The sequence below is a fragment of the Megalobrama amblycephala genome, linkage group LG10 (assembly GCF_018812025.1).
Source record: "Megalobrama amblycephala isolate DHTTF-2021 linkage group LG10, ASM1881202v1, whole genome shotgun sequence".
NCBI classification, from domain to species: domain Eukaryota; kingdom Metazoa; phylum Chordata; class Actinopteri; order Cypriniformes; family Xenocyprididae; genus Megalobrama; species Megalobrama amblycephala.
In genome coordinates, this window is record NC_063053.1 from 10,203,222 (window position 1) to 10,216,059 (window position 12,838).

At 36.0% G+C, this 12,838-nt stretch overlaps 2 protein-coding genes across 4 annotated transcripts in view; one reads left to right on the top strand and one right to left on the bottom strand.

Annotated features, from left to right (window-relative positions):
* cdh23 (cadherin-related 23) overlaps positions 1-12,838 on the top strand; it is a 292,980-nt gene that overhangs the window by 230,134 nt on the left and 50,008 nt on the right. For all 3 annotated transcript variants that reach the window (XM_048204503.1, XM_048204504.1, XM_048204505.1), the window contains 2 exons: positions 1,278-1,391; positions 2,253-2,401. In XM_048204503.1, coding sequence (XP_048060460.1) covers positions 1,278-1,391; positions 2,253-2,401 — 263 coding nt within the window. The remainder of the gene's footprint in view (positions 1-1,277; positions 1,392-2,252; positions 2,402-12,838) is intronic.
* LOC125276715 (uncharacterized protein C10orf105-like) lies at positions 5,111-11,512 on the bottom strand. Its single transcript, XM_048204507.1, has 2 exons — positions 11,268-11,512; positions 5,111-5,732 (listed from the first exon to the last, which is right to left on the bottom strand). Exon 2 carries the CDS (start codon positions 5,717-5,719, stop codon positions 5,279-5,281), a length of 441 nt encoding a protein of 146 aa, XP_048060464.1. The 5' UTR covers positions 5,720-5,732; positions 11,268-11,512; the 3' UTR covers positions 5,111-5,278.

Genomic DNA, 12,838 nt, shown 5'->3' on the forward strand with positions numbered 1-12,838 from the left:
ACAGGGATGACCGCAAGCTTGAGAATACTGTCAAGTAAAGCCGATTCAAACACTTGGGAGAGCTTCACAATGAGTCGAATGAAGCCAGAGTCAGCGCATCAAGAGTCACCACACTCGGACATCTTCAGGAAAAGGACTACCAAGCCACTTCTGAAACAGAAACAACATCAGAAGCTTCTTACCTGGGCTAAGGAGAAAAAGAACTGGACAGTGAACAGAGGTCGAAAGTCCTCTTTTCAGATAAAAGTAAATTTTGCATTTCATGTTGAAATCATGGTCCCAGAGTCTGAAGGAAGACTGGAGAGGCACAGAATCCAAGCTGCTTGAAGTCTAGTGTGAAGTTTCTGAAGTTAGTAATGATTTGGGGGGCCGTGACGTCTGCTGGTGTTGGTTCATTGTCTTTTATCAAGTGCAAAGTCAATGCAGCCATCTTCCAGGAGATTTTGGAGCACTTTATGCTTCCATCTGCTGACAAGCTTTATGGAGATGCTGATTTCCTTTTCCAGCAGGACTTTAGCACCTGCCCACAGTGGTTTGCTGACCATGATATTACTGTGCTTTATTGGCCAGCCAACATGCCTGACCTGAATCTATGGGATATTTTCAAGAGAAAGATGAGAAACAGTCGATCCAACAATATACAGATGATCTATATATCTCAATAGTGCCTCAGCAGTGCCACAGGCTGATCACTTCCATGCCACACTTCACTGATGCTGTAATTTGTGCTAGGAGCAAGTCATTTGCTGTAATATGTGCTGCCGACCAAGTATTGAGTGCACAAATGAACATGCTTTAAAGAACTTGAACGTTTCTGTTTTGCAAATCCATTTTTTGATTGATCTTAGGAAATATTCTAATATTTTGAGATACTGGATTTTGGACTTTCATGAGCTGTACGCTCTAATCATCAAAATTAAAAAAACAAAAAAAAAACTTTTGAAATGTTTTACTTTACATGTAGGGAATCTAAAATATATGAAAGTTTCATTTTTAAAAATAATTTACAATAAAAAAATTAACTTCTTGATGATATTCTAATTATATGACCAGCACCAGTATATGATTAAAAATTCACTATTTTACCAAATTGTGTGTATTTCATGATTATTACATTAGCAACATGCTAATGCCAAACTCCATTGAAATCAATTGTGTATTTGTATGGCAACACAGCTAGCACATTCAAAATAGGTCAATTATGAAGGCAGTACACTTGGGTTTGGGACAGAGCCATGATTTGTGATTTCTCTTGTTGTGTTTATATGTCCCAATAGGAGGGAACCAAGATGGAAAGTTTAGCGTGGGTTTCCGGACCGGTGTAGTACGGACCGTGGTGGGTCTGGATCGTGAAACTCAGGCCTCGTACAGGCTAGTGATTGAAGCGATTGGTGAGTTTCATGTGGGTGTTAAAACAATTGGTTATGCATGTGTGCATGCATGTGTGGTATGATCTTTTGCAGTTTCCTGTCAAAGTGACATTGAATTGAAAGAAGAGTTTGGTGGTTTCCTGTTTAAGCTGTGCAGCCTTCAGAAATACACCAGCTGTTCTAATACCAGTTTAATGAGCTTCTTTGAAAATACTCTGCCCACTTATCAATACTGGGAAGTCCATCACATGATGGGTACATTTACTGTGTTTCAAGCACAAACACTCTTGCCAGTCATTTTACATGTAAAAATGTAGATTTTAATATTAATAATATTTCACATTTGCTAGCTTAATATTATATATTTTTTTATTTAATATTATATATTTTTACCAGTAAATGTGATAAGTGCGAACTGTCAAGGTTTGTCTTTTGTGGGTCTTTTGTATGTTGCTCAGGCCAGTTTAGGATTGTCATGTTGCTGTTGCTTGGCACAACTAATGGTTATTTAGAGTATTTAGTATTACCATGCAACACCAGTGAAGATACGAGTCATAAGGGCTGTATTGTGGCAGTGTTTTTATGTTGCTATCAGGGTTGTCATGCTAATGGAAAACCTGGAACTATCAACTATAATATGAATTAGAATGCCTATAATATAAATCAGAAACTATAAAATATAAATGATATTATTTTGTTTCAAGTATGCTAAAACATTCCAGCTAGACTTCCCGCTCTTCTTTAGTTTAATCTCTGTAAAAATCCATTTGTCATAGAAATGTAATAAAAATTGGTCAACCTTGAACTTGTACTGTATATTATTTGAACTGAGAATAGCATTCCCTAGCCGTATTGGCCAGACTGTTGATGGTTTTCCTGTAGATAATGGTCCAGCGGGAAGCCGGAGGACAGGCACAGCTACAGTATATGTGGAGGTGCTGGACGTCAATGACAACAGGCCCATATTCCTCCAAAACAGCTATGAGACCAGCGTCCTGGAGAACATACCAAGGGGAACTAGTATATTACAGGTACATGTGCACATATTCATGAATCAGTATCACAATATTGGTATTATGAAGTAGCGCATGGAGTTGTAATTTTTTTACATTGTGTTTTTGTGTAACCATGGCAGCATTGTCATGTCAGTGGTTTTCTGTGATGTCATGTTCCGGTGTGCTGGTAACCATGACCATATAGACTGGCAACAGTTGCCAAAGTAGAGTAACCATGATGATGTTTCAAAAGTTCTAGGAATAATTTCTGCAGTGTTCCACAAACTCTCAAACTAAATAAAGGGCTCTTCCTTTTTTCTTTTTTTTTTTTCCAAAGGAAAAAAATAACATGAAGTTGATATTGAACTGTTATTAAAGCTCTGTTTGGGGAATAATTTGTTGTTAATATGCAAAGCTTTGTTTAAGTTTGCAGAAATGTGCTGTTATGGGTGGAAAAAAAGAATTCCAATGGCACAACAACAATGATTTGAACAAATCCTATAATTTGGACACCTAAAGCACACTTAAAAAAATGTATCAGAACTTTAAACCAAGTCACAATTAGTTTAAGATAGCACAAACACACTTACTTGCTTTTAAAGCAAAACATTTCATAAAAAGATGTTTTAAATGATAAAACAATAGATATACTATTCCTACAGGCTACTATTCATTAGTTAATGTGAGCACTAGTTCTACAAATGCTACTTGGTTTGCTGTTTTGGTTTCTAATTCAATGACATTCAGACATTTTTAAGTGTGTCATAAAAGCATGGGGCCACTGTACACATAAACATACATGCAAATGAATCCAAATTTCCTCCAAATAAATAGTGATGTTGTTAATGCCATGTCAAAATGGCCTCCGTTACTCAGAGAGCTTCTGGTCTGTGCTGGCAGGTCAGTTCAGGTCTGTCTCCACAGCAGCAGAAGATGTGATGTGGGCAATGTCCAGCTGTTTATAGAGTTGCGGCCACCGAATAGTTGGATTGTTGAGTCACTTCTTGTTTCGATTGAAGCTAATGGTGAATGAAATGAGTTGACTTCCTGTACACAGACTGATCTCTTTCAGTACTGATAGCAGAGGACGCAGGATCTGCTCTCATGTTTGCATTAACAGTGATTGTGTGTATAGGTACGTATTTATAGCTCTTTTCCAAAACCTAGTGAGCTGACTACCTAGACAGTATTTTAAGGGATCATAGGCACACTCCAGATGCAAACAGTGTTCCCATGAAGTTTTAATGGACATGGAGAGCATTATTACACATGAAGTAAACATATATATATATAGTTGGTAACACTTTACAATAAGGTTTCATTAGTTAATTACTTTAGTTAACATGAATGAACAATACTTCTACAGCATTTATCAATCTTAGTTCATGTTAATTTCAACATTTACTCATACATTATTAAAATCAAAAGCTGTTTTTGTTAACATTAGTTAATGAACTGTGAACTAACATGAACAATGAACAACTTTATTTTTATTAACTAATATTAACAGAGATCAGTGGCATGCGCAGACCTCCGCGAGGGCCGCGATGTGACCGCAAAGGGCACTTTCACTTTCACGATTAAAGGGGCAGGGGCTCAATTCTAGATTAATTTTTTCATTTTAGTTCAGCTTTAGTCTTTAATTTAAGTCTTCAACTTAAATTTGTTTTAGTTAGTTTACTTCATCTAATTTATGTTTTAATTCAGCTTTATTTCAATGAACAAAAATGTTTTAAATACTTTTATGTTTAGTTAATAATAACCTTGGTAACATTATATGCATCCCTCAAGGGAAAAGGTAATCCCAGAATGCATTGCATGCAGCAGACAAGTTGATAGAAATGTCAATTCTAAATTTACATTTCATTACGTTCCTGAAAGTTTCGATAAGAAGAATTAAATCTAAATAAAACTGATTGTATCTAATATTTGTATGTTATGCATTTTTATGCTTATTAGCAACATGCTTACAATTTTTTGGAATACATTTTAAAGGATTAGTCCACTTTTAAATACACTTTTCCTGATAAATTTACTCACCCCCATGTCATCCAAGATGTTCATGTCTTTCTTTCGTCAGTCGAAAAGAAATGAAGGTTTTTGAGGAAAACATTCCAGGATTATTCTCCTTACAGTGGATTTCAATGGCTACCAACAGATTGAAGGTCAAAATTACAGTTTCAGTGCAGCTTCAAGGGCTTTAAACGATACCAGATGAGTAATAAGGGTCTTATCTAGCGAATCGATCGGTCATTTTCGAAAAAAATACAACCGTTTGTGCTTTATAAACAAAATATCACCTTGAACGTACTTTCCGCTTCCGCATTCTTCATAACGCTTACGCCGAATGTCCTACGCCTTCCCTATTCAAGTTGCGGAAAAAAACGAAACTGGCGCCGCGTTTGTTCTGAAGAATAGGGAAGGCGTAGGACATTCAGCGTAAGCGTTATGAAGAATGCGGAAGCGGAAAGTACGTTCAATGCGATATTTTGTTTATAAAGCATAAACGGTTGTATTTTTTTCGAAAATGACCGATCCATTCGCTAGATAAGACCCTTATTACTCATCTGGTATCGTTTAAAGCCCTTGAAGCTGCACTGAAACTGTCATTTTGACCTTCAATCTGTTGGTAGCCATTGAAGTCCACTGTAAGGAGAAAAATCCTGGAATGTTTTCCTCAAAAACCTTCATTTCTTTTCGACTGACGAAAGAAAGACATGAACATCTTGGATGACATGGGGGTGAGTAAATTTCTCAGGAAAAGTGTATTTAAAAGTGGACTAATCCTTTAAGTCTAGTTTCCTGTAGTTGGAGTTGCTTCCTATGAAGTGTACTTCAAATCAGTCACTTAAAAGCCAGCTGCCTATGTAGGCACTAGACTGCAAGGCGACTCACTAGGTTTTGCAACAGAGCTCAGATCTCTGTGGCATACTGCAGCAGAGATGGTATAGTAATATAGGTGTGGGAGTCATTTGTCTTTGACTCTGCGAGCGGCACTGACCCTGATTGCATCCTGCTCTGGGCTACGTATGGCTGAACGGGTCTTCTGAACGCTGGCGTGGAGGAGAACGACTGCCTCATAGAGCCCAAGCGCTTCCAGAGCTTCAGCTGGGGCTCACTGGACAGAGTCTGCTCGCACGAGAGACCGTCCGCCGGGCCACAGTCCCCGTCCACACCCCAGGACCCTCCTGGCGAGCAGCCCACCGCCAGAAAGATCACACAGCCCCCGAACAGAACGAAGAGACACACGATGATGATGATGGTCGGGAGGGGATGTTGAAGATCCAGAGGTGGAGATGTTGGGGAGACGGAAAGCGAGAGATTAGAGAGGGACAGATTGAAAGGAACATCCATTTTGTTCCTGGATCTGTAGAGATCAGAAAACAGGAAGAGTTAAATCTGGGTCAGGTGGAGTGCATATATATAGTGAAGATGTAGGTGTGTTTGTGACACTTGGGGTTCAGGCTTGTGCAAATGTGTGAATCTTATGCGTGTGCGAGACGCATGCAAGGTTCCAGGATGTGGTTAACAGGTGTGTATGCGTGTGTGTAAGCTTAAGAAGAAAAAATCTCTTTAATATCTTAATTGTTTGTCTTAGGCAGCAATGATACGGCAAGCGAGCGGACACTTTTTTTTAAACCTAATGCCTAAAACGTACAAGAGTGTGTGAAAACAAGTGCTTCGAGTTTGTATGGGTCATAGTGGTCTGAGATATGACTCAAAGCAAATCATTACACAATTCAAGTGGGTTTCATTCTCATGGAGGGCTATGCTTATGCAACTGGCCCATGTCATGTGGTCTTTTTTTTTCTTTTCTTTTTTTCTTTTCTAAAAAAGACCTTACTAGCCTCACATGTAGGTTTTGGACAAGATCTCAACACTGCCTCACACTGTGCTCATATTTGACAAGATAATCTGCAATCAAAAGTCTGAGATTCTCATTTCATAAGCTCTACTTATAATTGTCACCATTTGTCTCATTTGTGTCTAATTTACTTCTCTTAAGTAATGTTATTGTTAACTAAAACTTTTTTCTTTAATTGAAGTAAGGCTGAAATAAAATATAAATATTAGATGAACAACTTAAAAACTTAAATTATAAATGCTACTAACTAAAATAAAATGTTTAAATTGAAATACTAAAATGACTAAAACTAAAACTGAAATAAAAATAGAAGTATTTTATAAAAACAAAAACTAATAAAAATGACACAACAAAATTACTAAAACTAAAATGAAAATGGAAAAAAAATAGCTAATTCAAAATATTAATTTATACTATAAAATAAAATAAACTCTGCTTCTAAGGATTTTTAGAAGAAATATATGAGACAATATTCAAATAAAACAGGCAGAGAAGTCTCCTGTGCAATGAAAGAGCAACATCTGAGCACATTTTCATCTAGGTAAACACAGCGGTGGTTTGTGGTGGCGGGACTGAACACCTACAGTACACACATTTTATCGTCACCATCTAGCATCTCTACACGCGGAGCTCACGGCGCTTTTCTGCAAGACTATCAAAATGACTGAGCGATTTCTGTAAAGGAATGTCAAGAAAGGTCAAAGTATAGTAGATTTATACTGCACTATATTGATTACAGATTAGCAAGAGTGTCTAACTCATTCAATCACACGCACGCACACACACACACACTCAGGGATGGATTAAGGTCTACACAGTCAGGGATTTCCAGTTAGATTTTCAGTTTTAACAGATTTTTTCACTTGTTTTAAAGGTGCCCTCGAATGAAAAATTTAATTTATCTTGGCATTGTTAAATAACAAAAGTTCAGTACATGGAAATGACAGTGAGTCTCAAACTCCATTGTTTCCTCCTTTTTATATAAATCTCATTTGTTTAAAAGACCTCCGAAGAACAGGCGGATCTCAACATAACACCGACTGTTACGTAACAGTCGGGGTGTACGCCCCAATATTTGCATATGCCAGCCCACGTTTACAACATTATAAAAGGCATTAGACAAGGGCAGCCAGTATTAACGTCTGGATGTGCACAAAACCAAATCATCAGAGCAAGCAAGAACAATAGCGAAAAATGGCAGATGGAGCAATAATAACTGACATGATCCATGATAACATGATATTTTTAGTGATATTTGTAAACTGTCTTTCTAAATGTTTCGTTAGCACGTTGCTAATGCACTGTTAAATGTGGTTAAAGTTACCGTCGTTTCTTACTGTATTCACGGAGACAAGAGCCGTCGCTATTTTCATTTTTAAACACTTGCAGTCTGTATAATGCATAAACACAACTTCATTCTTTATAAATATCTCCAACAGAGTAGCATTAGCCGTTAGCCACGGAGCACTATCAAACTCATTCAAACTCAGAAGTAAACAATATAACAGTATACAATACTCACATAATCCGACGCATACATGCCGCATGCATGACAAACACTTTGTAAAGATCCATTTTGAGGGTTATATTAGCTGTGTAAACTTTGTTAAGGCACTGTTCAAGGCAAGCGCGAGCTCTGTGGGCGTGGACCACGGGATTTAAAGGGGCCGCAGCATAAAATCGGCGCGTTTATAATGATGCCCCAAAATAGGCAGTTAAAAAAATGTATTAAAAAAAATCTATGGGGTATTTTGATCTGAAACTTCACAGACACATTCAGGGGACACCTTAGACTTATATTACATCTTTTAAAAACATAATCTAGGGCACCTTTCAGTGAAAAACTGTCAATTGGTTTACAGAAAGTTTCCGTACTATATACGGTGAATAAATGTAATAGATCTAATGATACATTTAATGTAATTTTGCGGTAAAATAATTAAATTCACAGTTAAATTCACAGTTTTTGGAAGTGAAAAATAACAATTCATTGTAAAATTTACAGTGAAAAACCGTAAATTGACATTCCCACAATTCCCTGCGTGACACTTCACATTTGATATATTTTCGTTGAAATAACTCTGATTCTTCTTAGTTTTTCTCATTTTTTTCTAATCAGTTATGTACATTAGGGTTTTATGTTACATCTAATGTTGTTAAATTAATGTTTATTGCATTTTTAAAATGTCATGCATGTTACCATGATGGTGTTTAGTGTGTGTGTGAATGACACTGTGTGCACCTTCTATATGTTAGTGTTGTCCTTCTCAGCTTGTGGAAAAGCTGCTTGTGATGAACTTTGATTCATCATGTGACTCTTATCACCACTGTGTTTGGTGACTGTCAGTGTATTATAAAGGTACAAAACAGATATTAGTACTTCATTAGGTTGGTAAATTAACATTATATTAGTTAATGAAATATGTTATTTTACCATAAATTTAACAGATTTTTTTTTTTACGTTGCTACTGTATTTTTTACGGTAAAGTTCTGGCAACCACAGCTACCGTTTTTTTACCGTAAATTTTGCTGGGATTTTTTTTTATTTTTTGCAGAGTATGCAAGTTAGTTGAATTTGAACATACTGTTGTAGTAGATAATTCGATCACCATCACATTACCTCAATAACATGTTAATTATGTACAAGCAGGTGAATGCATTTGATAAGCACACACATCTGTGTATGTTTAGTGTATGTTACTGGCCTACATCGCTCACATAAAACACATTTGAAATGGCATTTGACATTAAAAATGTTGGTGCCCCACTAAGTGAGCAGTCAGATGAGAAATGTGGCTTTTTTTAAGCTAAGTTGGGTCTGTTAAAATAACTCTCAATCTATCTGAAACACACACAAACACACCATAGCACCCAAGTCACCAATTACTTTCTGCTCCTAAATGTCAGCATGTTAAATTCTGAGCACACAGAGTGTGACTTATCGCTTTGATGAAAACACATTGAGACATGAAATTATTCTTCATCTTAAATGCCACAAACAGGCTGAAAAGGCCACTCATACGAGAACTATTGTTAGTGAAACACTTCATTAGTTACCACAGGATGGATCTGCTGAAATGCATTTGTGCACACATCATCACATTTTTGCTTTGCTCAAGCAGGCAGCAAAATCTGTTGTATGCTTCCTTTTTTTTTTTTCTTTCTTCTTTTCTTGGTGCACTAGTCTTTGGGGGGAAAACACTATTTGCAAAAAAAAAAAAAAACTGATACAAACCACATTTATAAAGGAGTTAATTTTTGTAAATACAGTACTGTGCAAAAGTCTTAGGCACGTCAGTATTTTCACCCCCCCAAAAAGGTTTTAAGCCAGTTAATTATATCTTTTGCTGTAGTGTGTCAATAGGAAATATCCGTTCACATTTCCAAACATTCATTTTGCCATTAATTGTAATAATCTAGTGAGTTTTTTGAATACACAAGGAGTCTGACAACAGCCGGTGCTCCACACAGTGATCTGATCTCACCATCATCGAATCCGTCTGTGATTACATGAAGAAACAGATGAAGCTGAGACAAACTAAATCCAGGAGAACTGTGGCCGTGTCTCTAAGATGCTTGAAGAAACCTCCCTGCAAAGATACAGTACTGTGAAGAGTTTTAGGCACTTGTGTAAAAATGCTGTAAAGTGAGGATGTTTTTAAAAAATACTGTTATAAATAGATTTTATTTATCAATTAACTTATATTAACTAAATCAAAACAATATTTTGTGTAACCACCCTTTGCATTGAAAATGGCTCTTGTCCAGGTAAACTTGGGCATCATTTTTCAGGTAGCTTTGGAGGGAGGTTTCTTAAAATCTCTTGGAGACACGGCCACAGTTCTCCTGGATTTAGTTTGTCTCAGTTTCATCTGTTTCTTCATGTAATCACAGACGGATTCGATGATGGTGAGATCAGATCACTGTGTGGAGCACCGGCTGTTGTCAGACTCCTTGTGTATTCAAAAATCTCACTGGATTATTACAATTAATGGCAAATGTGAACGGATATTTCCTATTGACACACTACAGCAAAAGATATAAATAACTGGCTCAAAAAATTTTTTGGGGGGTGAAAATACTGACGTGCCTAAGACTTTTGCACAGTACTGTACATTTTTAGTGAGTCAAATTCGTTTTTGTCTGTCATACACTATTATTCATAAGTTTAAGGAAAGATTTGATAAGATTTTTTTTTTAAACGTTTTTAAGAGAGATCTCTTATGTTCACCAAGGCTGACTGAAAACAGTAATATTGTGAAATATTACAAAATATCTGTATTCTATTTGAATATATTTTAAAATGTATTCCTGTGATGACAAAGCTAAATTTTCAGCATCATTACTCCAGTCTTTAGTGTCACATGATCCTGCAGAAATCATTCTAACATGCTGATTTGAAACATTCAAGAAACATTTCTTATTATTATCAATGTTTAAAACAGTAGCCTATTTTAGTGGAAACTGTAATACATTTTATTTCTTTGATGAATAGAAAGCTCAAAAGAACAGCATTTATTTAAAATAGATTTTTTTTTGTTACAATGTACAAGTTTTTAGTGACACTTTTGATCAATTTAATGCATCCTAACTAAATAAAAGTACAAATTTCTTTAAAAAAACTAGACTTTCCGGCACCAAACTACAGAACAGTAGTGTACACAGTGTGCAACAATGTGCCCTATGTAGTAACCTTTGTGGCATTTACTATGCTGTGAATAGTGAATGAGTAAGTTAATTCAGTAAGTAATTCAGCATATGCACGAATTAGTAAAATATAATAATGTAAACATGGCTTATGCTGTCCCGTGTACTTTATGACTGACATCACGGCAAAATAAAATGGGTGTCCATGCGGTTTTGTGCTGGTTAGTGTGGGTTTAGTGCTTGTTTGGTGCTTTGTTGCTCAGCAGAACAAAAATGAAAAAGCCCGGTAGGGAAACCAGCATTCAAAACATGACATATCCTGGTGTTTTCAACAGGAGTCCAATTAACAACATTTCTTTTTCAGTTTATTCTTTGTGGCTCAACTTTACCTTTAGCGTTGGATGCGGTTTGTGACTCCAAAGTTCTGCTTGTTTCAAATCACGTTGTCACCAAGAGTGTTGAGATGAGACAGCTGGAAGATCAGAAAAAGTGGAGCTAATATCCGTTCAGAGAGACTCAAAATCAACCTTCCTTCTTTTTTGACCATAGCAGTGTGTTTCATGAGCTAAAACCCATTCTGAGCCAAACTTTGAGCCTCAAGTTTTAACCCCCCGTGTGATGGAATGGTCCGGTCTGCCTGTTCTATTCATCTCTCTCCAAGAGACCCCCCCCCAGACCCCTTCTTTCTTTCTCTCCCCCTCCTCCTCCTCATCCCCTACTCCTTTCTTCTCCTCTCCACATCTCTTTATAAAGCTAATGAGTCTGAAGGAGGGGCCGTCCTCCTCACTGTCAGTAGGATTTGACTAATATGTGGATGTATTCAGTGTGCGCTAAATGGTTTTACTGCTTAATATGGTGAATTTATGTGTGTTAGAAACAATTGCTGATCCTTGTTTCCATGATTTATATGATCGTTGAAGTCGTATGTGTGTTTTCAAGCCCCTATAATTTACTAGTGTTGCCATGACAACTATTTAAAGGTGAAGTGTCTCATTTCTGTTCCACTTGTGGCACCAAACACAACAAGCCATATTTGAACTCATGAACATTCTCATTCAGTTAAGGAGTTTAGGTTTAAACAGTCTTCTAATAGTGTGCAACTGTTGGGTTCCGGAAGTAAAAACTCCATTCATTTTCTCCATAAGGAAATTGATTTTGTTAAGAGTGACCTACTGTGAGCAAGGCGGTTGTTAATCCATGGTATTTGCTTCTGCTGAAGTTGTCAGCCTGCATTATTTCAACTTATTTTTAAAATGATTGTGTTTAACAGTTGAATTCCTGGTGGAAAAACTATATTGCCCATGATGCTGTACAGAAAATTACACCAATCAGAGAGTCGAAAAAAAACAACACTCTCCAAAATAGCTCTTTAGCTCCGCCCACTCCCTGCGAATGATATATATATATCAAACATTTCAGTATTTTGAGAGCATAGGGAGATGGACTCAATTACGTCATTCGTAATTGAATGATTACGTCAATTACGACAATTACGTCATATTTTTTTTTTTTTTTTTTTTTTATATATGCATATTTTGCAATAAACATAAAATATGTTTTGAAACTTTTATATATATATATATATATATATATATATATATATATATATATATATATATATATATATATATATATATATATATATACTTAACATTTGTAAATTAGTTGTTTTAGATTTCTCCGTCGTTTTTAATTTGATTATGCTATTCACAATGCTTCATGGGATTGTAGTTTTTTTCCCTCACTAAAACCGTAAATATATATATATATATATATATATATATATATATATATATATATATATATATATATATATATACAGTTGCAAGAAAAAGTTTGTGAACCACTTTCAGAATCTGTGAAAATGTGAATAATTTTAACAAAATAAGAGAGTTCATACAAAATGCATGTTATTTTTTATTTAGTACTGTCCTGAGTAAGATATTTTACATAAAAGATG